This window comes from Trichomycterus rosablanca, chromosome 1, assembly GCF_030014385.1.
Source record: "Trichomycterus rosablanca isolate fTriRos1 chromosome 1, fTriRos1.hap1, whole genome shotgun sequence".
In the NCBI taxonomy this organism is placed as follows: Eukaryota; Metazoa; Chordata; class Actinopteri; order Siluriformes; family Trichomycteridae; genus Trichomycterus; species Trichomycterus rosablanca.
Genome location: NC_085988.1, coordinates 53743199 through 53770544, shown reverse-complemented (window position 1 = coordinate 53770544; position 27346 = coordinate 53743199). Strand labels below are relative to the sequence as shown.

At 40.0% G+C, this 27346-nt stretch overlaps 1 protein-coding gene across 2 annotated transcripts in view; it reads left to right on the top strand.

Moving 5' to 3' along the window:
- pde3a (phosphodiesterase 3A, cGMP-inhibited) overlaps positions 1–27346 on the top strand; it is a 72422-nt gene that overhangs the window by 27713 nt on the left and 17363 nt on the right. Inside the window, exons 3-13 of one of the 2 annotated variants that reach the window (XM_063004157.1) lie at positions 4603–4638; positions 5653–5910; positions 10520–10677; positions 13421–13485; positions 13567–13774; positions 13917–13969; positions 16946–17124; positions 17420–17557; positions 17950–18061; positions 26250–26363; positions 26546–26745. In XM_063004157.1, coding sequence (XP_062860227.1) covers positions 4603–4638; positions 5653–5910; positions 10520–10677; positions 13421–13485; positions 13567–13774; positions 13917–13969; positions 16946–17124; positions 17420–17557; positions 17950–18061; positions 26250–26363; positions 26546–26745 — 1521 coding nt within the window. The remainder of the gene's footprint in view (positions 1–4602; positions 4639–5652; positions 5911–10519; positions 10678–13420; positions 13486–13566; positions 13775–13916; positions 13970–16945; positions 17125–17419; positions 17558–17949; positions 18062–26249; positions 26364–26545; positions 26746–27346) is intronic. The other variant, XM_063004149.1, reaches the window with a different exon arrangement.

The following is a 27346-nucleotide window of genomic DNA, read 5'->3' as shown; positions in this document are numbered from 1 at the left end:
CAGGTTAAACACAATTGTGAGTCTGCTGTGATGATTTGAGAATTATACTTTGGGTAATGGTGCCCTCGGTTGGCTAGGTTGTGTCATTACAGACTAGGTTCTAAATTCTTTGCAATCTTGCACTGAGAAACTGACTGACAATTTTCTCACAAAGTGGTGAACCACGACCTGACATTGCTTGAAAAGAATAGGCCTTTGATGGCTGCTGCTTTTGTACTCACTCTTCATGGCCACACCTGTTACCAGTTAAACTGCTAACTCTGAAACCTCCAGAACAGTGTTACTTTATCTTATTTTTCCTCTATCTCAGTTTTTTGAGTGTGTTGCAAGCATCACATTTACATCACATTTTTTAAAATATACAATTAATTAAAATATACAATTAGTTAAACATTAATAAATTAAAGTTCAAGTGATTTAACATATTACACTTTTTTGTTGTTATTGCATTTTTAGAAAGTGTCCCAATTGGAAATGGGTTAAATCCAAAGATTTTTGTAACATTATGTTAGTAATGAGGTAGGGCTGAAATGACACTTAAATTTGCTTTAATAGGCCAATGTATGTTTTTCTGTCTTGAACAGCCTGAGCCAGAATGGTGTTCAAGTGAGCATGAGTTTTTGGGCTGTATGAAGGAAACAATAGATAAATGTTACAATCATAACAAACATATTGATCATAAAAAAGTATGTGGGGATTTGCTTTAAGCGCTTCTGTGAGCTTGTCTGATGTAGAACAGGCATTGTTTAATGTAATTACAAACAAAGTATTAGTAACGTTCAAAAACACTAAACACTTCAAAAATGTGCTTGCAGCACGCTTAAAATACAGTGTCTGATTTAATTATTAATATATTATTAGGAATAAACGAAATTAATAACAATAAACAAAATTAATAATAAGCTAAAGAACTAAGCCTAAAGTGCTTCTATGAGCTTGACTGATGCTAAAAATGCATTGTTTAATGTCGCTATCAACAAAGTAATTAGAATGTACAAAATCACCAAGATACTACAGAAATGTGCTCAAGGTGGACATTTGCATTTGTGTTTCTTTATTCCCTTGATAATCTGGTGTATAACAAAAACTTATTTTAATCCACCATATGATGTGTATAAATCACAGTTAAAATAAATCTGACCAAGCCACACGCCCTTTACATATATTTAATTAGCATATTGTGGATGACTAGTGGACTGTGTTTGTGTACTGTGTTTTAATCATTAATATGGTATTAAAATAAAAGTACAGTGTGTATTCAACTGGTAAAAATGTTTTTATAAATTTGATTTGCTTTATAAAATATACAAATAATGCCTGCACAACACTGTGCCTATAAACAAAAGTAAGCTTTATTTACACGAAATAACAGAAAGAGAAAACTGGATACTACACTGTCTGCATAATACAGAGTAAAACATTAAGTATGGTGTGCAAATTTTAATAAGAAAAAGTAAATCTGGATTTTAAAGGATATACAGTGTATCACAAAAGTGAGTACACCCCTCACATTTCTGCAAATATTTCATTATATCTTTTCATGAGACAACACTATAGACATGAAACTTGGATATAACTTAGAGTAGTCAGTGTACAGCTTGTATAGCAGTGTAGATTTACTGTCTTCTGAAAATAACTCAACACACAGCCATTAATGTCTAAATAGCTGGCAACATAAGTGAGTACACCCCACAGTGAACATGTCCAAATTGTGCCCAAATGTGTCGTTGTCCCTCCCTGGTGTCATGTGTCAAGGTCCCAGGTGTAAATGGGGAGCAGGGCTGTTAAATTTGGTGTTTTGGGTACAATTCTCTCATACTGGCCACTGGATATTCAACATGGCACCTCATGGCAAAGAACTCTCTGAGGATGTGAGAAATAGAATTGTTGCTCTCCACAAAGATGGCCTGGGCTATAAGAAGATTGCTAACACCCTGAAACTGAGCTACAGCATGGTGGCCAAGGTCATACAGCGGTTTTCCAGGACAGGTTCCACTCGGAACAGGCTTCACCAGGGTCGACCAAAGAAGTTGAGTCCACGTGTTCGGCGTCATATCCAGAGGTTGGCTTTAAAAAATAGACACATGAGTGCTGCTAGCATTGCTGCAGAGGTTGAAGACGTGGGAGGTCAGCCTGTCAGTGCTCAGACAATACACCGCACACTGCATCAACTCGGTCTGCATGGTCGTCATCCCAGAAGGAAGATGACGCACAAGAAAGCCAGTAAACAGTTTGCTGAAAACAAGCAGTCCAAGAACATGGATTACTGGAATGCCCTGTGGTCTGACGAGACCAAGATAAACTTGTTTGGCTCAGATGGTGTCCAGCATGTGTGGCGGCGCCCTGGTGAGAAGTACCAAGACAACTGTATCTTGCCTACAGTCAAGCATGGTGGAGGTAGCATCATGGTCTTGGGCTGCATGAGTGTTGCTGGCACTGGGGAGCTGCAGTTCATTGAGGGAAACATGAATTCCAACATGTACTGTGACATTCTGAAACAGAGCATGATCCCCTCCCTTCGAAAACTGGGCCTCATGGCAGTTTTCCAACAGGATAACGACCCCAAACACAACCTCCAAGATGACAACTGCCTTGCTGAGGAAGCTGAAGGTAAAGGTGATGGACTAAACCCAATTGAGCACCTGTGACGCATCCTCAAGTGGAAGGTGGAGGAGTTCAAGGTGTCTAACATCCACCAGCTCCGTGATGTCATCATGGAGGAGTGGAAGAGGATTCCAGTAGCAACCTGTGCAGCTCTGGTGAATTCCATGCCCAGGAGGGTTAAGGCAGTGCTGGATAATAATGGTGGTCACACAAAATATTGACACTTTGGGCACAATTTGGACATGTTCACTGTGGGGTGTACTCACTTATGTTGCCAGCCATTTAGACATTAATGGCTGTGTGTTGAGTTATTTTCAGAAGACAGTAAATCTACACTGCTATACAAGTTGTACACTGACTACTCTAAGTTACATACAAGTTTTATTTCTATAGTGTTGTCCCATGAAAAGATATAATGAAATATTTGCAGAAATGTGAGGGGTGTACTCACTTTTGTGATACACTGTAGCTAAGTTTACCTGGTAGATCCAGACATTGTTTTCTTTCATTTTTCTGTTATTTTTAAAGCTCTATTGACACAACAAAACAGACGTGCTATTTGCCCAATTTAAACTCCCAATTCTATGTAAAAATGTTAGTAAATAAACATTTACATACCTATGCAAAACGTTGATAAATCAGGTAAATCAAAACGTTTAAATTTTTTTGTACTACTCCTTAATGAAACTCTATGGGCTGAATAGTCACCTTGCTGAAGAGAAACTGCAAAGGATAAGTGAGCTAAATGCGCCTGATACCATCTACCAGTGGTACTTTGCATAAGAAACTCCTGTAAAACTACTGTAAAAATGCTGATCATAGTTAACCACATTACTTAAAAAGCTCTAATTAACTAATTTGATTAATTAACTCATTATGCCAAATATTCATGGACGTTGCTTTGTGCACAGTGGACTAGTCTTGCTAAAACAACAAATGACCTTCCCATTCTTGGCCAGCAGAGAGGACATGAGGGAAAGTTGATTGATATGTCAGTTCCTCTTAACAGTCACCTGCACTACAATGAGCTTTAATTTACTTCAGGTGGCTTTAATTTGCTTTTGCTGGTTCCTCTGTTGTCAGCCGGTATTCTTTATCTTTTCCTAAGGAACTCAGCCGGTGTTGCAACATCTTTTGGCTGTCCCAAGACAACTGCCCTGGATAAACAATATGCCCTAGAGGTGACATGACAGTCCTTTCTGGAGCGGGCCCCACATATGGATTTTTCCTGGGTGCGAGCTGTGCTAGCTGGTGGAGTGGCAGTTGTTTACTGCTGTCCCCGGCTTGTTTTGGGTTTTCTTTCTTTACCCTCTTTCCAAGAACTCGGTTGTTGCAGGTGCTCTGAGCAGCTTTTTATTTATCTCTTTTCTATCCTCTTTCTTTATTGTACTGTGCTTCCCATGCCTGACTTTTTTCTTTTGCCACATCAGTCAAACCTCTGCAATTTCTCAATTATTTTCACTAATTGTTCAAATATTTCCCATCAGATTTTGAAAGTTCTCTTGGCCTTCCAGTCTTTTTTGTCTTTGACCTCTCCTGATTGTTCAGATTTCTTTATAATAGCTTGAATATCACATCTTGAGTATCCAGTTTGTTTGCATAAAATCATGTCAGAATTTCTGACAAATGCAAATTCTCTGATCTTTGGCATTTCGAATAGAATGATCTGATTAAACGTTTTATTCATATTAGCAAGCTTTCAGTGAATTAAACTTATACAACATGTGTAAGTAATGCACGAGCATGTCTTGCACAGATCTAGTGTAATAGACCTTTTTACAGCAGTTATTTTCACAAGAAATATTAGGACAACGTGCCTTTTTCATACTGTCCCATATTTTCAGATTTTGGGTTGTTTTTAATTACATAATATTATGGTATGGGCTCTGACTGGGCTACTGCTTTATTGTGGATCTGACTGTATATGACTTGGTCTTGTGACTCTTTGTTACTTTATGTAGTGTTGTTAATTGTAAACTGTCTCTTTATATGCAACAGGAATGGGACCAGAAAAGAAGCTCTCGTGGAACTCAGGTCAGTCTCTGTGTTCACTGAATATTCAATATATGGAAATTATAAAGCTGCTATTTGATTTATTTTTAGTGTTAACTAAATAAACTTCATTTTAGTAGCTTTTCAGGGTCCAAAAACACATGATGTTCTGACAAGTATATAGGGTTTGAAAAGTCATAATGTACACTGGAAGGCTTGCAGAAGTCCCAAAATGACTAGACAAGAATCTCAGTGGCTTCCATAAAGAGGAAACCTTTTGAGGATGTAGAGAAACATCTAGCATGATCAGAAAAGTTTGGCACAGAGAGAATAGCTGGCTATTCAGGACAACACCAAGGTTTCATATAATTTTAGATGGTTTCATCTGGAAGTCATTGAGCAAAATGATTATCATGGAGACTTGTCCCTAGAAATATATATATATATAGTGACATGTAAGTGACAGATGATAAGTCGACATTCATAATGAGATAACTGCCAGACTGATTGGAGGATATGACTTTATAATTGCTGAAGTCATTGGAGAATATGGCTTTACTATTAGAGCAGGTGTATATGGAACAAAAAGGAGTAGGTTGGGGTAGTGCAGCTGTTAATGTTCTAGACTATTGATCAAAATAATTCTGGTTTAAGGACAATGTTAATAGTGATATGGCTCTCTAGTGAACTGTTGAGGTTTTGCTCTGTAGAAGGATGTCTTTACAGCTACTAAACGCATATTAGCAATACATTCATTAGAAATGAAAATAATTTATTTGTCTTCCAGTTTATTATTTGATAACATTTTTAAAATATTAATGCTTTAAAATATTTAATTTAGCATTTATCTGCAGTAACATTACTTCAGCTTGTCATCAAACTGAGATTCTTGTTAGTACTAAGATGCTGATTACAAAGATGTCGCTATTTCTATTGTATGTGTGTTTTGTCTTTTATTTATGATTACATGGTTTGTCTTTTTTTATAATTACATGTTTTGTCTTTTATTTATAATTACAACTGTTGATCTGTCTTTCTGTCTGTCTGTTTACACAGTCCACAGGCACCAGTGTGATGGTGGACATTGCTGTAATGGGTGAAGCTCATGGGCTCATCTCAGACCTCCTGGCTGACCCCTTACTGCCACCAAACACATGTAGCTCATTAAGAACTGTTAGTAACCTGCTCAACACACAGCTCACCTTTCAGCCCCTGCACCACCGACCACGTCTAAACCCCCTGCTGACTGATGGACACAGCTGCTCTGACTCTGAGGAGGCTCCTGATAAGAGTGAAAGGCTGGCAATACCTAGGGTAGGACCTAGTAATTCATAATTTGGAGCTTTGTTAGTATCAGAAACACTCAAATTTGCATTTTTAAAACGAAGTTACTAACGTGCAAGAATATTTTTTTCTAGACTGTTTTTTTAATGATTACTGGTTCCTTCTCAGTGGAATCATTGTCTACATTCTGATAAAGGGTTAAAATATTTACTGTCACAGCTAACATGCTCAGTTTCATAATTATAACTCTGCTATACATACTTATTCACTTCCCGTAGCTGACCAAAGCTTGTAAAAAATTTTATGTTTAAAATAAAAAAAGGTGATATAGAAATGATATAGAAAAAAGCATAAATGTCTTTCCAACCAAACAGCTATTAAGTTCAGTACTGAAATTGTGGCATCATAGCAAACTGCACAGAGAGCTGTTTATTGTTCATTAATCCAGACCCCTAAGTAGGTCACACAGCACTGATTTGGTTTTGGTTGCACAGACTCCTCCCAACAGTTCATTATAAGTCTTGGATGAATTTAAGGTAGTATTCTGGCAGCAAGAGTGAGAAGAAAGTCTGGTTCCTTAAGCACTGATCTATGGGTCCTTTCTGCAGCTGTGTCAACAGAAATGAGACAGATTGAAAAGTAAGGAAAAAGTGCACTCAGACTTCCATAATCATAACAAAATTTACAGAAGGTTTGCAGAAAGCAGAAGCTGTTTCACATTCCGATTAAAGGCCTGTCTGCCCTTGCTTACATCTAGAACTGTGAAAAGTGGGTAGTAATACCAAAGGACCCAGTGTCTGGAAGCATATTTTATTAGACTTCACAACACTTTCCTTACTTTCAAATTTGTAGTCAGAGGATTTTTACAAACTTTACAGAAATTAGTTACATGCAACTCCAAGGTCAAATATATATATTTTTATTTCAAAAGCATGGAAGAGGAATACAGAGCTTTATTTTATGTGAACTGTTATAACATTTGTAGTTAAACTTAAAATAATAGCTAGCAACAACTAATTAAATGTACATGAAATTGGCCAGATCTGGATGCTCCTTTAATGACAGGACAAGAAAAGAAGATCCAAAGATGTTCAATAGGGGGTTTAAGTATGGACTTTGGCTGGCCCACACAAATACATTGGCCCCAAAGCCAATCCATCGTTGTTGCGGCGGCATTAAGTTATTGTTGTGTTAAAAGGTGAACTGCTGCTCCATTTTGAGAGCCGTAAAAGACTGATTTATGAAGTGCTGCAGATTTGGTTGTCTGTCCAACACATTCTCCCATCTCTACATAGGACTGGAAAACTTAGCATTTCAACACCTGCATAACCCAAAACATAACCCAAAACAGTCAGAATAACTAATTTCTTGGAGACTTGAAGAACAGAGTTAAATATTTAACCATAATATTGCAAAAAGCTTAAATGTTAATAATTTGTGGTGTCTGAATGTGTTCTTGCTCTATTATTTCATTCTTTTATTCTGTTATTTTTTAAAGCTAATCTTTGTTCATGTTTATTATGTTTCATGTTTATTAATATGCATTTGTAAGTAAAAAATCTAAATGCACTATGTATGTAACTCAATGAATTGATTGAATGAACTCAATGAATTCAATGAATCTGAAGTGCACTAAAGTATATTCATATATTTTTCCCCTAGCCCCAAGTTAGTTTTAGTTTATAGTTTTAGTTAATAAAAACATAAGCAATTTTTGTCAACCAAAATTAAATACTGAAAAGGAATGAAAAACTAAAAATTGCAAGTTATTTGGGCATTTAATATTTAGGGATATTACTTTAACATGCTGGGTTTACTACATAAACTTGTGTTGCAGTGACAGAAGAATAAAGTACATTAATAAACTATACTGTTAAGCTACACCAATCAGCCATAACATTAAAATAAAAATTGTTTCTACACTCACTGTCCATTTTATCAGCTTCACTTACCATGTAAAAGCACTTTGTAGTTCTACAATTACTGATTGTAGTCCATCTGTCCATCTGTTTCTCTGCATGCTTTGTTAGCCCCCTTTCATGCTGTTCTTCAATGGACAGGACTGTCCCAGGACTACCACAGAGCAGGTATTATTTGGGTGGTGGATCATTCTCAGCACTGCAGTGACACTGACATGGTGGTGATGTGTTAGTGTGTGTTGTGCTGGTATGTGTGGATCAGACACAGCAGGGCTGTCACTGCTGGACTGAGAATAGTCCACCAACCAAAAATATCCAGCCAACAGCGCCCCGTGGGCAGCGCCCTGTGACCACTGATGAAGGTGTAGAAGATGACCAACTCAAACAGCAGCAATAGATGAGCGATCGTCTCTGACTTTACATTTACAAGGTGGACCAGCTTGGTAGGAGTGTCTAATAGAGTGGACAGTGAGTGGACAAGGTATTTAAAAACTCCATCAGTGCTGCTGTGTCTGATCCACTCATACCAGCACAACACACACTACCACACCACCACCATGTCAGTGTCACTGCAGTGCTGAGAGTGATCAACCACCTAAATATTACTTGCTCTGTGGCGGTCCTGTGGGGGTCCTGACCATTGAAGAACAGGGTGAAAGCAGGCTAAAAAAAACATGCAGAGAAACAGTTGGAGCTCCTATATGGTAAGTGGAGCTGATAACATGAACAGTGAGTGTAAAAACAAGGAGGTTGTTTTAATGTTATGGCTGATTGGTGTATATTGCACAATATAAATATTGACCTGTAAACCTGGATTAGTTAGTAGAAAAATTAAGATCACTACTGTGCTTTTTTTTTTTTTTTTAAAGATTAAGGAAATCCAAATGAATATCTGTCTTTGTAGGACAAGGCCAGAATCCACTGTAGTATGTGTGTGACTATTTGAGCTCTTAGATGCCATTGCATGAGAAACCATCTTTCTACTGTAAATGGACTCAGAAAAACTTTTGTCACTTAATACAGTTCACCATTGCATCAATAAATGCAATCTTGAACAGAAGTTCTCTGGGCCCAAGTTCATCTCAGAAGGACTAAAAGACTGTGGAAACATGCTGTGGTCAGATGAGTTTACATTTGCGCCTGTTTTCAGTAAAAACAGAGGCTAGGTTTTCCTTGCCAAAAATGAAAAAGATAATCTAAACTGATTTTAGCAAATGCTGCAAAAGCCAACATCTGTCATGGTATGGTCGGTGTGTCAGTGCTCACAGCATGGGTGACTTGCATATGTGTGAAGTTTCTATAGACACAGGAATTTGTTTTGATTTTAGAGAGACATGTTACCATCAAGTTGATTCCTTTTCCACTGTTATTTCAGCAGTACAATGCTAGTTCTCCTTTTGCATGCAAACGCTTGGCGTCCTTGACACAGTGTGCATGTGATTGGCCTGTCTGCAGTCCAGATCCATCTCTTAGCAAAAATGTATAGTGCATCATAAAGAGGATTATCAGACCACAGACTGTTGAGTAGATGAAATCTTATATAAAGCATGTATGGGCAAAATTCAGTTTGCAAAACACTTAGCATCTCCAGTTCCCACACAATTAAAAAAGTGTAAAAATGTTTTATTTTTTACAAAATACAGTTAAGTTGGTCAGTAAAAACATTGCAAATCTTTAAATTGTACTTTTGTAAAATGTTTGCAATATTATGTGCAGTTAATGGTGAAATTATAATAATTAATTATTTGCAATCTTGCATTAAACATTGTACATTTTAAACTGATTGACAATTCTTTCACAAAGTTTAGCACAAAGTGATGAGCTATAACCCATCTTTGCTTGCAAAAACAGAGCATTTTGGTGGACCCTTTTTAAAACCAATAATGATACCCTAACCTTTTATTAATTTACTTGTGTATTGAGGAATGTTTTAAAATGGTGCATCTTAAACATTCTATAAACTTTTTTTTAAATTGCCCCATTCCACTTTTTTTTAAATGTATTGCATGCATCAGATTCAAACTTTGTTTATATTTTCAAAAAAGTCAAGTTGTTAAGCTACAACAAGTAATTTCTTAATAGCAATTTCTTTGTATGAGGGATTTTCGAAAAGTTTCCACACTTTTATATTTTCATTGGATACTGTGAAGGCGGGAGGAGTAGTAATTGGTCGTATCTGAGAAAATACGAGAGAGCTTAAAGTCTGTATTTAGCGCCATCTGATTTCCACCTTTTTGGCCTGCTCAAAAAGGGAAGAAGATTTTCATGTGGTGGTGATGTTAACAAAGCGGTGCATCAGTGGCTACGGGCTCAGCCAAAAAAGTTTTTTGCTGATGGCATTAAAAAGTTGGTACGACGCTGGAAAAATGCATCAGAAGGTGATTCAAAAGTGATTTTGAAATTCTTAATAAATAGAGTTCAAAAAAAGTGCGGAAACTTTTTGAAGAACCCTCATACTTTTGACAATTAAATAAAGGTTCAGCAAAAATAACAAATTTCAAATTTACAACAATGCCCCAACTTCTCTGGAAATAGGGGTTGTACATTAACAACTTGCATGGCAAGTCTTAGTCAAGTATTTGATAAATAAATTTACACTGGATTTAAAGCACATAGGTGCAAAAGTAGCAGTTTTTTTTTATTGTTAAGACTGTAGTATCTTACATAATAGTAGAGTTTAAGTTGACACACTTATGAAACAAAGTGTTTTTTTCTAATAGCGTTTGCGAAGAAGTTTGCCTCCTGGGCTTCTCCGACGCTTCTCCTCCTCTTGGACAACCACAACTTCTGCCACAGGACTTCCCACCATTGAGCCTGGTCCGGTCAGGCGAGACCACAGTGCCATCATCAAATCTGTTCATGAAGGTTCTTCCAGCAGGTACTACAATTGTACACTTTTTGCTAAATTATTTTTTTAATGTAAGATAAATCTGAAAAATTCTTTAATAAAATCATTAATGGTGTAACTTAACTAATACATGTATAATTAGAAATGGAATAACTTAACCTTATAAATAAGAGTAAATAATTTGGCTATAAAATGACTCTATTCAGAAGTTAAAAGCTCTTTAGAGACTAAAGACTTTAGAGATTAATTTAACTTGTGCCCAAAACATTGGTGGTGACCAATTATTAATGGCTTTGGCCTCTGCTAGATCAGTTTGCTCTTGTCTCCTGGAAACCACAAAGCCCAGAAAAGCTATGGTGTCCACTTAAAAACTGTGACCTCTCCAGTCTTTACATGGTAAGGGGGTGGGGTCTGGTGGGTAGCCACAGCAGCATCAATAAAAATGCCAAATGCTCCAAAGTCAACGGAAGCCTGTAGTTTTGTCTTGCTGGGCTCCCCACACAAGAGTAGCTTTAAGAAAAAGGACCTGATTAGGATAAGAACATGACCTGATGTTGGCCATTAATGTTAATAAATGGCCCCTTTGGTTCTGTTTAGTTCTGCACTTTGGTCCAGAATAGATTGCATTGCTGGACACATGCTTAAGTTTGGTAAACACTTCATTATATGCAGAATCAATAATCAAAATCCATAAAGATGGTATGGGCCAAAACTTGGAGAACAATACACATAGAAAACAAGAAACAGGGTAATAAAACAAAGACACAAAACCAAGGAGGGACAAGAGGATGTGAAACTAGACCTAGAATACGAAATACACATTGCCAAACACATGAAATCAAGAAACAAGACCATGACTCGGCAGGGTACAAAGGAACAAACAGCGATACAAAAACACAAAGTAACCATAGAACACAAGAGAAAACAGATGTGGACAAAGACAATGTTTGCTACTCATAGACAAGGGGCGTAGACCCTGAGAAACAGAGACTGAAGACTCTGAAACAGAGGGCATTTAGAGCACTTTCACTGATATTGCGGGGAGGCCAGGGAGGACGTTACAGAACAAATCAAGCCCCAACAACATGTCCCTCCTGTCACGCATGACTTGGGTTTTTTGGGCCTTGGGGCAAAAACATCTCCACTGATAGTTGCCACATGAGGCTGGTATTGTCCCATGGTAGCATCACCACCATTACAAAGGTTTTCCCAGACTTATCTGGTGACATGACTGTGGGATTTGCTCTGACCAGTGACAGGACTATGGAACCAGCTGTGACAAGTGACATGTCTGGAGGACATGCTGGGACCATTGACTGGACTGGTGGACTGGCTGGGAGCAGGAGCAAGACTTAAGGATTAGCTGGGCTGGGATCCATGACATTACTGGAGGATCAACAGTGACCAATGACTGGCCTGGTGGACTTACTGAGAGGAGTGACAGGACTAGTGGACTTATTGGGATTAATGGGATTAATGACAAGACTGGAGAATCAGCTACATATATATATATAGCTGGCAGTGGAGAAATATTGGTCTTTCCACAGCTTTCTCAATGGAATTCAAATCAGGATATTGATTCAGCAACTCTAAAGTTCTAATTTTGTTTCTTGTGAGTCATTCAGAATCATTGTCCTGCTGCTTAACCCAACTACGCTTGAGCTATAGGTAAAAAATTAATAAAGATGTTCTTCTTTTTTATTTTCTGATTAAGAGCAATTTGTGGTTCCATTAATTATGACAAGTCCATCAGGTCCTGCAGTAACAGCTGAAGACCCATACATTACCACCATCATTTTTGACAGTTGTTATGATGTTTTTATAGTGAAATGCTGTGTTAGCTTTATGCCACATGTAAAGACAGGGTTTTTCAAACTTTTTTTAAGCGACCCACAATTTATTCATGATTTTTACCACAAGCCAGGCAACACAAACAATGCATCAAAATGAAACACAAAGCTTAATTAATGACAATGGTGGCTCGTGACAACCCAGAGTTTAAAAAAACCCTGTGTAATGGGACTCATGTCTTCCACTTTTGACTCATCACTTTACAGAATATTATCCTAAAAGTCTTCTGGTTATCTAGATGTTTTTGACAAATACAAGATGAGTTTTTGTGTAGTTTTTGGTCAACAGTATTCCCTTCTGCAACTTCCATGAATGCTATTTTGTACAAACTGAGGCAAATGAGGTTTGCAGTCCTTTTGACTTTTCTCCATTAGATGTCTCAGCTTGGACTATGATCAGTTGACACGTGTTTTTAAAATGTTGTGCTTGACTATTACTGGTATAAAAACAAAATGATATAATGGTTTAGGAACTATTCACTTGTTATAACCCATAATTAATACATTTGATTTAATTTTAAAGCAATTAGCTAGTTGGGCTGGTGGCAGTGTGCAACATTACTTACATAAAACATGGTGTATTTTGACTTGTCTGGTTATTGTTAAATACTGTACATTTTACACCAAGACTGATTTAGATTACATTTAGATTTAGGAATCTAAAACTCCACTTCTGCCATTCATTAACTAATGCAGCCTAATGAGAATTACAACCCATTTTTTGGTTGTTTGCTGTGTGCTTAGGTTACCTACATAATTTGTAGTTTGACAGTAGTTTCAATGTAGTCATATTGTCCTTTGAAACATACATTTCATGTGACTAGAAATACGTATAAAAGGGTTTGTCAAATGTTTTTGTTTTTTTGCTGTTAGTATTATGGTCATTAATTTATTAACAGCTCTGTCATGCTTATTTTCAAAAGCAGGGCCATATCTGCCTCCTACACCACCTCTGCCCCCAACTACCTCTACAACAAAGGCTGGCGAGGTAAACATGCATACTTGAGTTTTGTGTATTAATATTGTGTGTTTAAAGGGAATTAAGGCATACTTTCTGTTCAATTATTAGGTTACTCTCCCCTTAGCATCTCACAGTGCCACTCACCTCCAACCCAGGGATCCCCAGTCATCAGCCCCACCAATAAGTTCCCTTTAATGGGTCTGCATGATAATGGAAACTGCCCATCACCACAGACTTCTCAGAGAAGTCTGACCTGCAGTCAAAGTGCCCTGAGTTCCAACAACACACAATGGGCGATTACATCTCTATGTAGCAGGTAAAACCAACAGTTAGAGACAGAGATAGGAGCTGTCTCGTAGTTACTGAATACCCACAGCTCATTACTAAGGACATTACTTATTTATTCTATCCTGTTCTTTCTTTCATGCTTTGTTACAACTTTTTATGGTCTCATACAGCTGTGGAAGGCCATATAGCAAACTGTGTCACGCAGAAGATTCTACAGAAAAAGGTGATAAAAAACAACTGTCAGGTAACCACTTTTTAATGATTTTTAGGACAAGCCTCCTTGTCTTTAACAGCAAGACTAGGTGATAATATAAAAGATCTCTGGGGTTAATAGTATTTTCTAAATTATACTGGAATCAAATGCACAAATATATGCAGGTATTTGTATTTACCTGTAGTTACTTTGAACATTTAGAGGAGGTTAAAATAAATTTGATGAATTATCAGACTACACGTATTTTGTTTTTTTTAACATAGAAAGATTTTTCAGTGCATCATAAAATTAATACACTACAATATTTTACCAAATTTTTCCTATAGTGAATTCAGAACATATTGAAACCCTGTCTTTTTCCACACTCTACTGTGTTGTGTGTTTGATTTTGGATATAATTGCCAGTTTTAATCAACTTACAAACCCCATTTGTTGACATTTTGTTAATTCTCTTCATTTAAATGTCAAAAATAAAAATAAATAACTTTTAATGTTTTGGCTAAAGTATATTTAATTTATATTGCAAACATATTTAGAATTTGATGTTGTTGTCTGATTCTCCTATTCATAATGTGCCATATGTTTCCGAAAGGACACATATCTGGACGGCATCCAGGCCAGTAAGGCACACACACTCTGTGTCTACTAGATCACACTGTTGTAGCATGTGCAGAATGAGGCCCGGCATTGCCTTGCTGAACTTCCTGAAAACCTGATGCTGTTTCTGCACAGAATTGATGTATCGCTTTTTCTTTGCACAACAGAGCTTCAGGTTGTACCTCTCGATGCAGCGGCAGACTTTATTAAGTGTTTCAGAAGTATGTCATAGCCTGTGTGACAATATTTATCACAGTAGCATAATGGTTTCTCATGCTATGCCTTCTGAGGACTCAAAGGTCATGCACATTCAACATTAAGTTTTGGCCTTAACCTACTTAAACTGGACTACAGGATGTATAATGTGCCTCTCATCATTACACATACTGTTGATTCAATATTGATATTGATATAGACCCTCAGTAATTTGGCTTGCGATGTTTTGTTTGATTTAGTAAGGTTAGGATAAATAGCAGTGGTCCACAGTCACCTGACCTAAACCCCATTGAGCATATATTAAGGCACTTGAAATGAAAAAGACTTACTAAGAATGCCAAGCATTCGATAGCATCACAAGATGCCTTTTGAAATATTGTGACATCATACTGGGATATAATGGTGTCACAAATCCAGCCTCTCTGTGCTCCCGGGAACCCATGTTTTATGTGTATGTGCCGAGCTCATAGTTTAAGTGCTTTTGTTTATGGTTTCAAGTCGACACCTCTTCTTGATGATTGGACAACAGAGCTATTGATCCACAGCTGAACCTCATGGCAGGATGAATGATCAGTGTAGATAAGGACTGTGCTGTGGATCATTCATCAAAGGCTATTGTGTAAGTTAGTTTGGAGGTGGTGTTGTGTTTTGGTGAATTGTTTTGGTGAATTGCATGGAGAATCATTGTATCCTAGTTTGTAAATCATGCGTTGTATTCTAGATCATGTGTTGCTTAGGAATCTTGCTAAAAGAATCATGTATTTTATTGTAGCTCATGTAGCTTGCTTAAAGAGACTTTAAGAATCTTAGAGAATCCTGTCTTGATTTATATTAAGCCTAGATCATGTTTAGCATTAGCAATGTGTTAGCTTTCAGGGTGTAGCTTAGCTTAGGGTTGAGGATAGTTTTGGATCATGTTTTGTGTGTTTAGACTAGCACTAGCATTTATCATAGTAGTTAGTGTAGTGGTTGGCATAGTTCATGTGTTTGTGTGTCTTCTGTCATGTGAAACCTAGTTTTGTTTTATTGTAATCATTAATATTTTGTTAACATCAATAAGTAACATCTCTGCATGTGTGTCCGATCAGGATATACCAAAAACGAAAACATTGTTAAATTAATGGCCAAAGTTTTAATTTTGTAATTTTAATTAAACATTGTATTCAATTAAAGAAAAATGCAAAGTGTAATAATTTAATTAGTAAGTAATTTTCACTAGTGGTCTAAAACTTTTGCCCGCCATTGTAGAATTTAAACAGAATTTTATCATGTCCTTGGTGTTTCTTTTAGCATTTCATGCAGTTTTTATATATGTGTTTAAGAGAATGACAAGGGAACAATATACCTGCTTGTGAAGCTTTGTCAGGGATCAAAATAGTTTAAATCTGTTATAGCATATTAAGACAGATAAGAGGAAAAATAAACATGAAAAATTAAGAAAATCAACCAAGAAACCGATTTGAATAAACAAGAAACATCTCAGGAATACAAGTTTTTACTGACTTGTATAAATATTAGTAAATCTACTAACATTTGTAAATGCTTTAGAAACAGACAGCTGTAGTGCAGACAGCTAGAAACAGACAGCTGTAGTACAGACAGCTGTAGTGCTGTCACCTCCCAGCAAGAAGGTCCTGGGTCCGATTCCCAGGTGGACCGGTCCTTTCTGTGTGGAGTTCTCCCTGTGTCTGTGGGTTTCCTCCCACAGTCCAAAGACATGCAAGTGAGGTGAATTGGAGATGCAAAATGGTCCAGGACTGGGTTTGGCATTAAAGACTTGAAATGATGAATCTTGTGTAATCAGTAACTACCTGTCCTGTCATAAATGTAACCAAAGTGTGTAAAACGTGACGTTAAAATCTTAATAAATAAATATTATGACTGCATTCTCTCTATTTTTTCAGTAAGTCTCTAACTCTGTAAATGTGAGTGTGGATGGCACATTAAAAATGGTTTATGATGTTTGAGTGGTTATAAGGCTAGTTTAGGAATGGTTTATGCATTATAAGCCTATATTAACCTCAGCATGGAAGACCTGTTTCCCTCAGTAATTGGGGGATTTTATTATTTATTTATCTTATGGCTAAAACAGTTTTAGTGGTGATTAATAGAAATATTGTCTATAATAAACTAATATTCCCATTACTATTGTTGTCCTTTTCTCTCCATTAGATGACCCAGGGCTAGTGACTTCTGATTATGACAGTACCTATGAGACGAATCACAGTGACAGCAGCGATTTTGCACAGAATGAGGAGAATGGGGATACTCAGATAAAGCCCAACAGCGTTCAAGATTTGTGCAAAACATTTCAAAAGACTATACTCCTACACCCCATAATACCATCAGAGGTGATATGTAAAAATTTATTTGTATTAATCTATCTGTGATACTCTTTTATGGATGATTTTGTGTATTAAAGTAAAAGTGTTTCATTGTGTAACTGCACTGACAAAGTCTTATTTAATTTTCATCTCTTAATTTAGTCCCCTCTTGCTTAGTCACTTGCAGAATATCTAACACAATGTGCTTTCTGGAAAGCAATGTTATTTAGCCTAACTTGCTTAGTTATGTTTACTAGGCAACGATTTAATTAAAAATGTCTGCTAATTATTGTAGTTTGTTTGTCTTATTGCTTCTTTTCAGGACAAACCAGTTCTAGCCCCGGAGCCACTAGTGATGGAGGGATTGGAGTCTTTAATGAGTCAGGTCAATAATTGGAACTTCCCAATCTTTAATCTGGTGGAGAAAACTCATGGCAAGTGTGGTCGCATCTTAAGCCAGGTGAGGGACTGGAACAGAGATGTACTGCCATCTAACGGAGAAAATAGGACTTGGACTTGAAGATGTTAATAAAAGTAAAGCCCTAATATGTTCTCAAAAAGCAAATGATATTGAATAAGGTAGTAGAGGTTTTTTTTGTTTGTTTGTTTTCTTTAATGGCTAATCCTTTCTGTGTAGACACCCAGTTGGCTAATAGCATTGCTGAGGTTCGAACTCAGATCTTGGCGGTGGTGGGCTAGGGTAACAGACCGCCCCTGTTGTTTGGTTTAACATAACATAATCACCATTTGTAAAGTGCACTGGCTAAAATAATCTTAAATGAGAAAAGCCTGGCTTGTGTAATAGTTTACCAATGATATACTAAATTGATTTGGTGTGATTGTGTCTTGTAGGTGTCTTACAGGCTGTTTGAAGATACTGGCCTCTTTAAAACTTTCAAGATCCCAGTAAGGGAATTTATGAATTATTTCCATGCATTGGAGAATGGTTACAGGGACATTCCATGTAAGTTCAAGACTGCAGCAAAGCATTTTTCATTGTCTAATCTTCTGTTAATTAGCTGAAGAAGTTAACATTTTTTGTTGACAAAACTTATTTTTACAATAAAAGAGCAAGTGTCATGCCAATATTGATGTACATTAAAAAATCTAAACATTAGTAAATAGTAAAAAGATGTTTGCATAATGTATTCTAACATAATATCTCTACTTAATTTGTTAAGCATGACTGAAAAGTGCCATGTTTAGATCGTATAACCTCAACAGTTTAAGTCATTGTAAACAAAGACTAATATTTTACTTATTATCTGCTGTTTGTGCATATCATAGTCATACATAGTGACTTTACTGGTTCGGCACCCATTCAGACATAATGGACCCATTACACACTGTTCAAACACTTAAATGACAACTATCACTATTTGGGTTTTTTTGTTGGTACAAAATGCCTAAGCTTTTGAAACATGTTACTATTTACTGAGCCATTTCTGACAAACATGAGTTAATGACCTCTCTGTTTAACAACTACCTTGGCCTTCTCCCAATTGGTAGTGTAAAAAGCTGAGATTTCTAACATTAAGACTTTAAGCATTAACATTCCTATGCTTTGCTACATCCAGTTATTAAAGAGAATTTAATTATCACAAAATAAAAATTTAAATATTTAAAGTGTTTAATCTGCTTTCTAGCTAAATCGTAGAGCTAAACACTAGAGTATTATATGATATTTATATTTAATGTGTTAGTCAGGCACATATTAGGTATTACCTCAGGTCAGGCTACCCAAAGAAAAGGCAGAGGTTTCTATAAATAATCTTTCATAGATTCAAAGTTCACAAAATTATAAAGAGGGTTTTGTTCAGGATTTTGGTTCTCTCATAAGTGCTTCAATGCCAAAATATTTAAATCCCATTTACATTTTTTGGTTTAATGCACATTTTAAAATTTACTATGTTTTACTTCAAGAATGTTGTGCTGTCTTACATAACCACTGCTTAGTAAGCCTTTTATCTTAATAATATTAATATAGGGGTCTGGACTCTAGGTAGCCAAGCCGGAAAGTCTGCACACATCATCATCACTGCACGTTTTATTACGTTACAGACTCATTCTATAATAGATTGAGTTCTTTTTTTGCCTCAAACATCTACACACAATCACCAATAATTACGAAGTGAAAACAGGGTTTAGAAAATATACAATTTTATTTTACTGACAAAAATCCTTTATTTAGGGGTTACATATCTGTACACACTCTTAGACTAATACTTGGTTGATGCACCTTTGGCAGCAATTACAGCTTCAAGGTGTCTTGGGAAAGGGGCCAGAGCACACTACTGCCTCGGACATAGACCTAGCTAACTCGCACACCTTTTTAATATTACCCTTCGTAACCTCAGACTGCCACAAACGTACATCATGGGGATAACAATCTTAGAAAACTTGTTTTTGGAAATTTTTGCCCATTCCTCTTGGCATATCCTTGCAAGCTCCGTCAGGTTGGATAGGGAGGGCCGGTACACGGCCATTTTCAGCTCCTTTCACAGATGTTTGATTGGATTCAGGTCTGGGCTCTGGCTGGGCCACTCAAGGACATTCACAGACTTTCTCCGAAGCCACTCCTTTGTTCTCTTGGCTGTGCGCTTCGGGTCATTGTCATGTTGGAAGGTAAACCTTCACCCCAGTCTGAGGTCCAGAGAACTCTGGAGCAGGTTTTCTTTAAGGATCTCAGTGTACTTAGCTGCATTCATCTTTCCCTCTATCAGGACTAGTCACCCCGTGTCCTGCTGCTGAAAAACATCCCCACATCATGATGCTACCACCGCCATGCTTCACTGTAGGGATGGTGCCTGGTGCCTCCTCAAGATGTGACACTTGGTATTCAGGCCATAAAGTTCAATTTTGGCTTCATCAGACTAGAAAATCTTGTTTCTCATGGTTTGAGAGTCCTCTGGGTGCCTTTTGGCAAACTTCAAGCGAGCCGTCATGTGCCTTTTACTAAGGAGTGGCTTCTGTCTGGCCACTTTACCATAAATGCGTGATTTGTGGAGTGCTGCCTAGATGGTTGTTCTTCTGATAGGTTCTCCCATCTCCACAAGGATACGCTGGAGCTCTGTCTGAGTGACCCTCGGGTTCCTGCTCAATTCCCTGGCCAAGTCCCGTCTTCCCCGTTCGCTCGGTTTGACCGGGCAGCCAGGTCTAGAAAGATTTTTGGTGGTTTCAAATCTCTTCCATTTATGAATGATGGTGACCACTGTGCTATTTGGGACCTGTAAAGCAGCAGCAATTCTTATGTACCCTTCTCCAGATCTATGCCTTGACACAATCCTGTTTCTGAGGTCTGCAGATAATTCCTTTGACCCCATGGCTTGGAGTTTGCTCTGATATGCACTGTCAACTGTGGGACCTTATATAGGCAGGTGTTGGCAATCCCCAATCATGTCCAATCAATTGAATTTACCACAGGTGGACTCCAATTAAATTGTAGAAACATCTCAAGCAAAACAAAATGCAGCTCAACTCACTTTTGGGTGTCATATCAAAAGGTATGCACACTTGTGTACATATGATATTTTACATTGTAATTTTTAATAAATTAGCACAAATGTCTAAAACCTGCTTTCACTATTTTGTGTAGAATAAACATTGTGTGATAAAAAAGAACTCAATCTATTTTGCAAAGTGGATCCACAATTACTAGTAAAGGACTTTTACTGAAATTAATTTTACAGCCAATCATGATGACATTAGCTGTAAAATAATTTTTGTTTTAATTTTTTTTAACATTATGTTCCTGTCTTATTTTTTCAAATGTGTTGCAGGTGTAAAAAAAAAAGAATTAGTGCATATTTACAAAAATAGAACTGTTAATAAGTTACAACATTGAATATCTCCACTTACATAGGACTTGCTTTCTATTCCATTATTCTGTATACCTCATTACCAAATGGTATATAGGGCCATCTCAACTCATTCCTCTCCTTTGACTTTGTACTCCCCATTAATTACTTGTTTAGTACTGTATTCTCTCTGTCACACTGCTAGCCTTGGTGTGCTTATATGTGCCACGCCCCTCTTCTCCGTGAGCACACTCACTCCTGCCAGGCCTCACTCCTGATTGGTCCCCCTGAGCAATCAGCCCCAGCTGTTCCTAATCAGGGACCAGTTTAAAAAGGAGAGCTGAGGAACAGGCTGGCAGGGGTTATTTTGGTTTATGGTGGTTATTTTTGACTTGTTTGTGTTGGACTTCCTAGGTGATTACTTTGGTTTCTTTTGACTCTGGTTTGCTCTATGTTTCTGGCACTTGTTTGTAGTCAGTTCCTAGTTTGTGTTCCTAGCCTGTGTTTAGCCAGTGTTCCTAGCCTGTGTTTAGCCAGTGTTCCTAGCCTGTGTTTAGCCAGTGTTCCTAGCCTGTGTTTAGCCAGTGTTCCTAGCCTGCGTTTAGCCAGTGTTCCTAGCTTATGTTTAGTTTGTGTTCCTAGCCTGTGTTTAGCCAGTGTTCCTAGCCTGTGTTTAGCCAGTGTTCCTAGCCTGTGTTTAGCCAATGTTCCTAGCTTATGTTTAGCCTATGTTCCTAACCTATGTTTAGCCTATGTTCCTAACCTATGTTTAGTCTGTATCCCTAGTTTATATTCCCAGTCCGTGTTCCCAGTCTGTGTTCCCAGTCCGTGTACCTAGTTCATGTTCCATACTCTTGTCATTCCCTTGTTTAGTTCATTAATAAATATCTTGCCCTACATCTCTGCGTGTGTGTCCGCCCCCTTTGTCTTGTCTTTGTTTAGTCCTTAGCCCCACCGTGACATAATAACCCCTCCCTAGGACACAGCGAGATGTTTAGTCTTAGTAATTTTCCGGAGTTTGACTCCATGAGGTTTCCTCTAATCTTCTTACTTTACAAGCCAGCTCCCTATGATGGAAGCGGCCTTTTGGTTGAGGGCTTTCTGCTTCAGAGCCAGCTCTACCTGCAAAACCTTCTCGACCCGCAGCCTTCTGAAACACAAAAGGTGATGTTCATGATGTCTAGGCTGAAGGGTGCTGCGCGAGAATGGGCGAGGCAGCTCTGGACTGAGAAGGGAGCAGTGCTGAACTCTGTGCAAGAGTTTGAGGGCCTCATGCGAGCTCAATTTTCTCGTCGTCACCCCAAGGGCTCCAGGGGTCTTTTTGTTTGTTCACCGGCCCCAGTGCCGTGTTCTCAAGTTCGGGTCAGTCCTAGGCCGAGTTCATCTGTCCAAGTCTGTCCAATGTCTCCAGTGTTTTCGCAGCTGAGTCCAGTTTCTCCAGGGTCCAAACAGCTGACTTCTGACGCATATCCAGGGTCCAAGCAGCTGATTTCGGACGCCTCTCCAGTGTTTTCGCAGCTGAGTCCAGTTTCTCCAGGGTCCAAACAGCTGACTTCTGACGCATCTCCAGGGTCCAAGCAGCTGATTCCGGACGCCTCGCCAGTGTTTTCGCAGCTGAGTCCGGTCTTTCCAGGGTCCAAACAGCTGACTTTTGACGCATATCCAGGGTCCAAGCAGCTGATTTCGGACGCCTCTCCAGTGTTTTCGCAGCTAACTTCGGACGCCTCTCCAGGGTCCACGCAGCTGAATGACGTTTCTCCAGTGTTTTCTCAAGTGACTTCGGACGCCTCTCCAGGGTCCTCACCGTTGTTTCAAGGAGTTTCTCAAGGATTTTTGCAGCTGACTTCGGACGCCTCTCCAGGGTCCACGCAGCTGAATGACGTTTCTCTAGTGTTTTCGCAAGTGACTTCGGACACCTCTCCAGGGTCCTCACAGTTGAGTACTGTTTCTCCAGTGTTTTCGCAAGTGACTTCAGACGCCTCTCCAGGGTCCTCACAGCTGAGTGACGTTTCTCCAGTGTTTTCGCAAGTGACTTCAGACGCCTCTCCAGGGTCCTCACCGTTGTTTCAAGGAGTTTCTCAAGGATTTTTGCAGCTGACTTCGGACGCCTCTCCAGGGTACTCGCAGCTAAGTGACGTTTCCCCAGTGTTTTCTCAAGTGACTTCGGACGCCTCTCCAGGGTCCTCACCGTTGTTTCAAGGAGTTTCTCAAGGATTTTTGCAGCTGACTTCGGACGCCTCTCCAGGGTCCACGCAGCTGAATGACGTTTCTCTAGTGTTTTCGCAAGTGACTTCAGACGCCTCTCCAGGGTCCTCACTGTTGTTTCAAGGAGTTTCTCAAGGATTTTTGCAGCTGACTTCGGACGCCTCTCCAGGGTACTCGCAGCTAAGTGACGTTTCCCCAGTGTTTTTGCAAGTGACTTCGGACACCTCTCCAGGGTCCTCACAGCTGAGTGATGTTTCTCTAGTGTTTTCTCAAGTGACTTCGGACGCCTCTCCAGGGTCCTCACCGTTGTTTCAAGGAGTTTCTCAAGGATTTTTGCAGCTGACTTCGGACGCCTCTCCAGGGTCCACGCAGCTGAATGACGTTTCTCTAGTGTTTTCGCAAGTGACTTCAGACGCCTCTCCAGGGTCCTCACTGTTGTTTCAAGGAGTTTCTCAAGGATTTTTGCAGCTGACTTCGGACGCCTCTCCAGGGTACTCGCAGCTAAGTGACGTTTCCCCAGTGTTTTTGCAAGTGACTTCGGACACCTCTCCAGGGTCCTCACAGCTGAGTGATGTTTCTCTAGTGTTTTCGCAAGTAACTTCGGATGCCTTTCCAGAGTCCTCACAGCTGTTTCAAGGAGTTTCTCAAGGATTTTCGCAGCTGACTTCGGACGCCTCTCCAGGGTCCTCACAGCTGAGTGATGTTTCTCTAGTGTTTTCGCAGCTGACTTTGGACGCCTCTCCAGGGTCCTCGCAGCTGACTGACGTTTCTCCAGTGTTTTCGCAAGTGACTTTGGACACCACTCCAGAGTCCTCACAGCTGAATCAAGGAGATTCTCAAGGATTTGTGCAGCTGATTAATGACGTTTCTCCAGTGTTTTTGCAGCTGACTCCGGACGCCTCTTCTCAAAGGTCCACGCAGCTGACTCCGGACGCCTCTTCGCCAGGGTCCTCGCAGCTGACTCCGGACACCTCTTCGCCAGGGTCCTCGCAGCTGACTCCGGACGCCTCTTCTCAAGGGTCCTCGCAGCTGACTCCGGACGCCTCTTCTCAAGGGTCCACGCAGCTGACTCCGGACGCCTCTTCTCAAGGGTCCACGCAGCTGACTCCGGACGCCTCTTCTCAGGGGTCAACGCAGCTGACTCCCGAAGCCTCTTCGCCAGGCTCACCGCAGCTGACTCCCGAAGCCTCTTCGCCAGGCTCATCGCAGCTGACTCCCGAAGCCTCTTCGCCAGGCTCACCGCAGCTGACTCCCGAAGCCTCTTCGCCAGGCTCACCGCAGCTGACTCCCGAAGCCTCTTCGCCAGGCTCACCGCAGCTGACTCCCGAAGCCTCTTCGCCAGGCTCACCGCAGCTGACTCCCGAAGCCTCTTCGCCAGGCTCACCGCAGCTGACTCCCGAAGCCTCTTCGCCAGGCTCACCGCAGCTGACTCCCGAAGCCTCTTCGCCAGGCTCACCGCAGCTGACTCCCGAAGCCTCTTCGCCAGGCTCACCGCAGCTGACTCCCGAAGCCTCTTCGCCAGGCTCACCGCAGCTGACTCCCGAAGCCTCTTCGCCAGGCTCACCGCAGCTGACTCCCGAAGCCTCTTCGCCAGGCTCACCGCAGCTGACTGCCGAAGCCTCTTCGCCAGGCTCACCGCAGCTGACTCCCGAAGCCTCTTCGCCAGGCTCACCGCAGCTGACTCCCGAAGCCTCTTCGCCAGGCTCACCGCAGCTGACTCCCGAAGCCTCTTCGCCAGGCTCACCGCAGCTGACTCCCGAAGCCTCTTCGCCAGGCTCACCGCAGCTGACTCCCGAAGCCTCTTCGCCAGGCTCACCGCAGTTGATTTCTGTTCCTGAGTTGGTGTCCTCCGACGGCACTCCTGTTCCTGAGTTGGTGTCCTCCGACGGCACTTCTGTTCCTGAGTTGGTGTCCTCCGACGGCACTCCTGTTCCTGAGTTGGCGCCCCCTGATGGCGCTCCTGTTCCAGAGTTGGAGTCCTTTGATGGTGCTTCTGTTCCCGAGTTGGCGCCCTCCGATGGCGCTCTTGTTCCCGAGTCGGTGCCCCCTGATGGCACTCCTGTCTCCAAAGGCGCTCCTGTCAAGTCAGCACCCCCAGAGGGTGCTCCTGGTTCTTTATCAGCACCCACCGACGGCGCATCTGAACTTTTGTCATGCCTGCCTGAGGACATTTTTAATGACTTCAAATTTACCCCGCAGGGCCCAGGACCTCCTTGTTTTTTTTTTTTTTTAGGCACTCCAGGTGTAGTGCCTTTGGGAGGGGCATCTGTCACACTGCTAGCCTTGGTGTGCTTATATGTGCCACGCCCCTCTTCTCCGTGAGCACACTCACTCCTGCCAGGCCTCACTCCTGATTGGTCCCCCTGAGCAATCAGCCCCAGCTGTTCCTAATCAGGGACCAGTTTAAAAAGGAGAGCTGAGGAACAGGCTGGCAGGGGTTATTTTGGTTTATGGTGGTTATTTTTGACTTGTTTGTGTTGGACTTCCTAGGTGATTACTTTGGTTTCTTTTGACTCTGGTTTGCTCTATGTTTCTGGCACTTGTTTGTAGTCAGTTCCTAGTTTGTGTTCCTAGCCTGTGTTTAGCCAGTGTTCCTAGCCTGTGTTTAGCCAGTGTTCCTAGCCTGTGTTTAGCCAGTGTTCCTAGCCTGTGTTTAGCCAGTGTTCCTAGCCTGTGTTTAGCCAGTGTTCCTAGCCTGTGTTTAGCCAGTGTTCCTAGCCTGTGTTTAGCCAGTGTTCCTAGCCTGTGTTTAGCCAGTGTTCCTAGCCTGTGTTTAGCCAGTGTTCCTAGCCTGCGTTTAGCCAGTGTTCCTAGCTTATGTTTAGCCAGTGTTCCTAGCTTATGTTTAGCCAGTGTTCCTAGCCTGTGTTTAGCCAGTGTTCCTAGCCTGTGTTTAGCCAGTGTTCCTAGCTTATGTTTAGCCTATGTTCCTAACCTATGTTTAGTCTGTATCCCTAGTTTATATTCCCAGTCCGTGTTCCCAGTCTGTGTTCCCAGTCCGTGTACCTAGTTCATGTTCCATACTCTTGTCATTCCCTTGTTTAGTTCATTAATAAATATCTTGCCCTACATCTCTGCGTGTGTGTCCGCCCCCTTTGTCTTGTCTTTGTTTAGTCCTTAGCCCCACCGTGACACTCTCTTCCTCTCCAGATCACAACAGAATTCATGCAACAGATGTCCTCCATGCTGTCTGGTATCTGACCACACAGCCTGTGCCAGGCTTACCAATGTTGGCCCACAAGTCTGAATCAGTCAGTGACTCAAGTAAGAATAATTAGAACGTTGACGTGATAAGACATGACATGCAGTTGTAAATTAATGTACTGTAAATTCTTTCCTGTGCCAGATCCTTTAAAAACTTGATGTTTCTGTTAAGAATAATGTGTGCATGATAGGGTTCTCTTTCTTTATTCATTATGACCTGTTCCTTTTGCATTTTTGTGTAGACTCAGACTGTGGGCTCACTCATGGTCATATGGATTATCTGTTCTCCAAGACTTATTCAGAAACAGCTGATCACTATGGCTGTCTCTCAGGATTAATTCCTGCCCTGGAACTAATGGCACTGTATGTAGCAGCAGCTATGCATGACTATGACCATCCTGGCAGAACCAACGCCTTTCTGGTGGCCACCAGTGCCCCTCAGGTAAGAAATCTTAATAAATTAAAACACTCAGTTTCCTAATCAAACCTATGGTCTTAATCAAACCTATAGAGAAACTAACATTTACAGCATATAAATCAAGTCCAAAGTACAAACCCAAGTCCTGGAAAAGTTAAAAAGAAATTTCATAAATTTTTAAAAATCTATTATTTGTTCATTCTCTTTAACCTTTTTTTTTTTTTTAACTGACTGATTTTTTTCCTGTAAGTGTGAACAAATTTGGAATGTAATGCCTGCAACAGATTTGCAGGGGTGGCAGAAGTACGCAAGTTCTTTACTTAAGTCAAAAGAATACTAATCTGAGTTTAAAAAGTATGGCTTATATATTTTACTCAAATAGATGTATAAAAGTTCATGCTATTAAATGTTCCCAAAGTAAAAAAAGTAAGTATTGTTACGTGGAAAGGAGGAGGACTCAAAAATGCAGATAAAAATAAAAATTTTATTTGTATTTAATGAAAGAACCAAAAACAAAAGGGAAAAAACGAGAACAAAAAAAACAATCGGGAGAACCCCGACGACGACGCCGATCACTGCTGGCAAAGTAAACTGCAAAAGAGAAACAAGCCAAAAAACACAATAG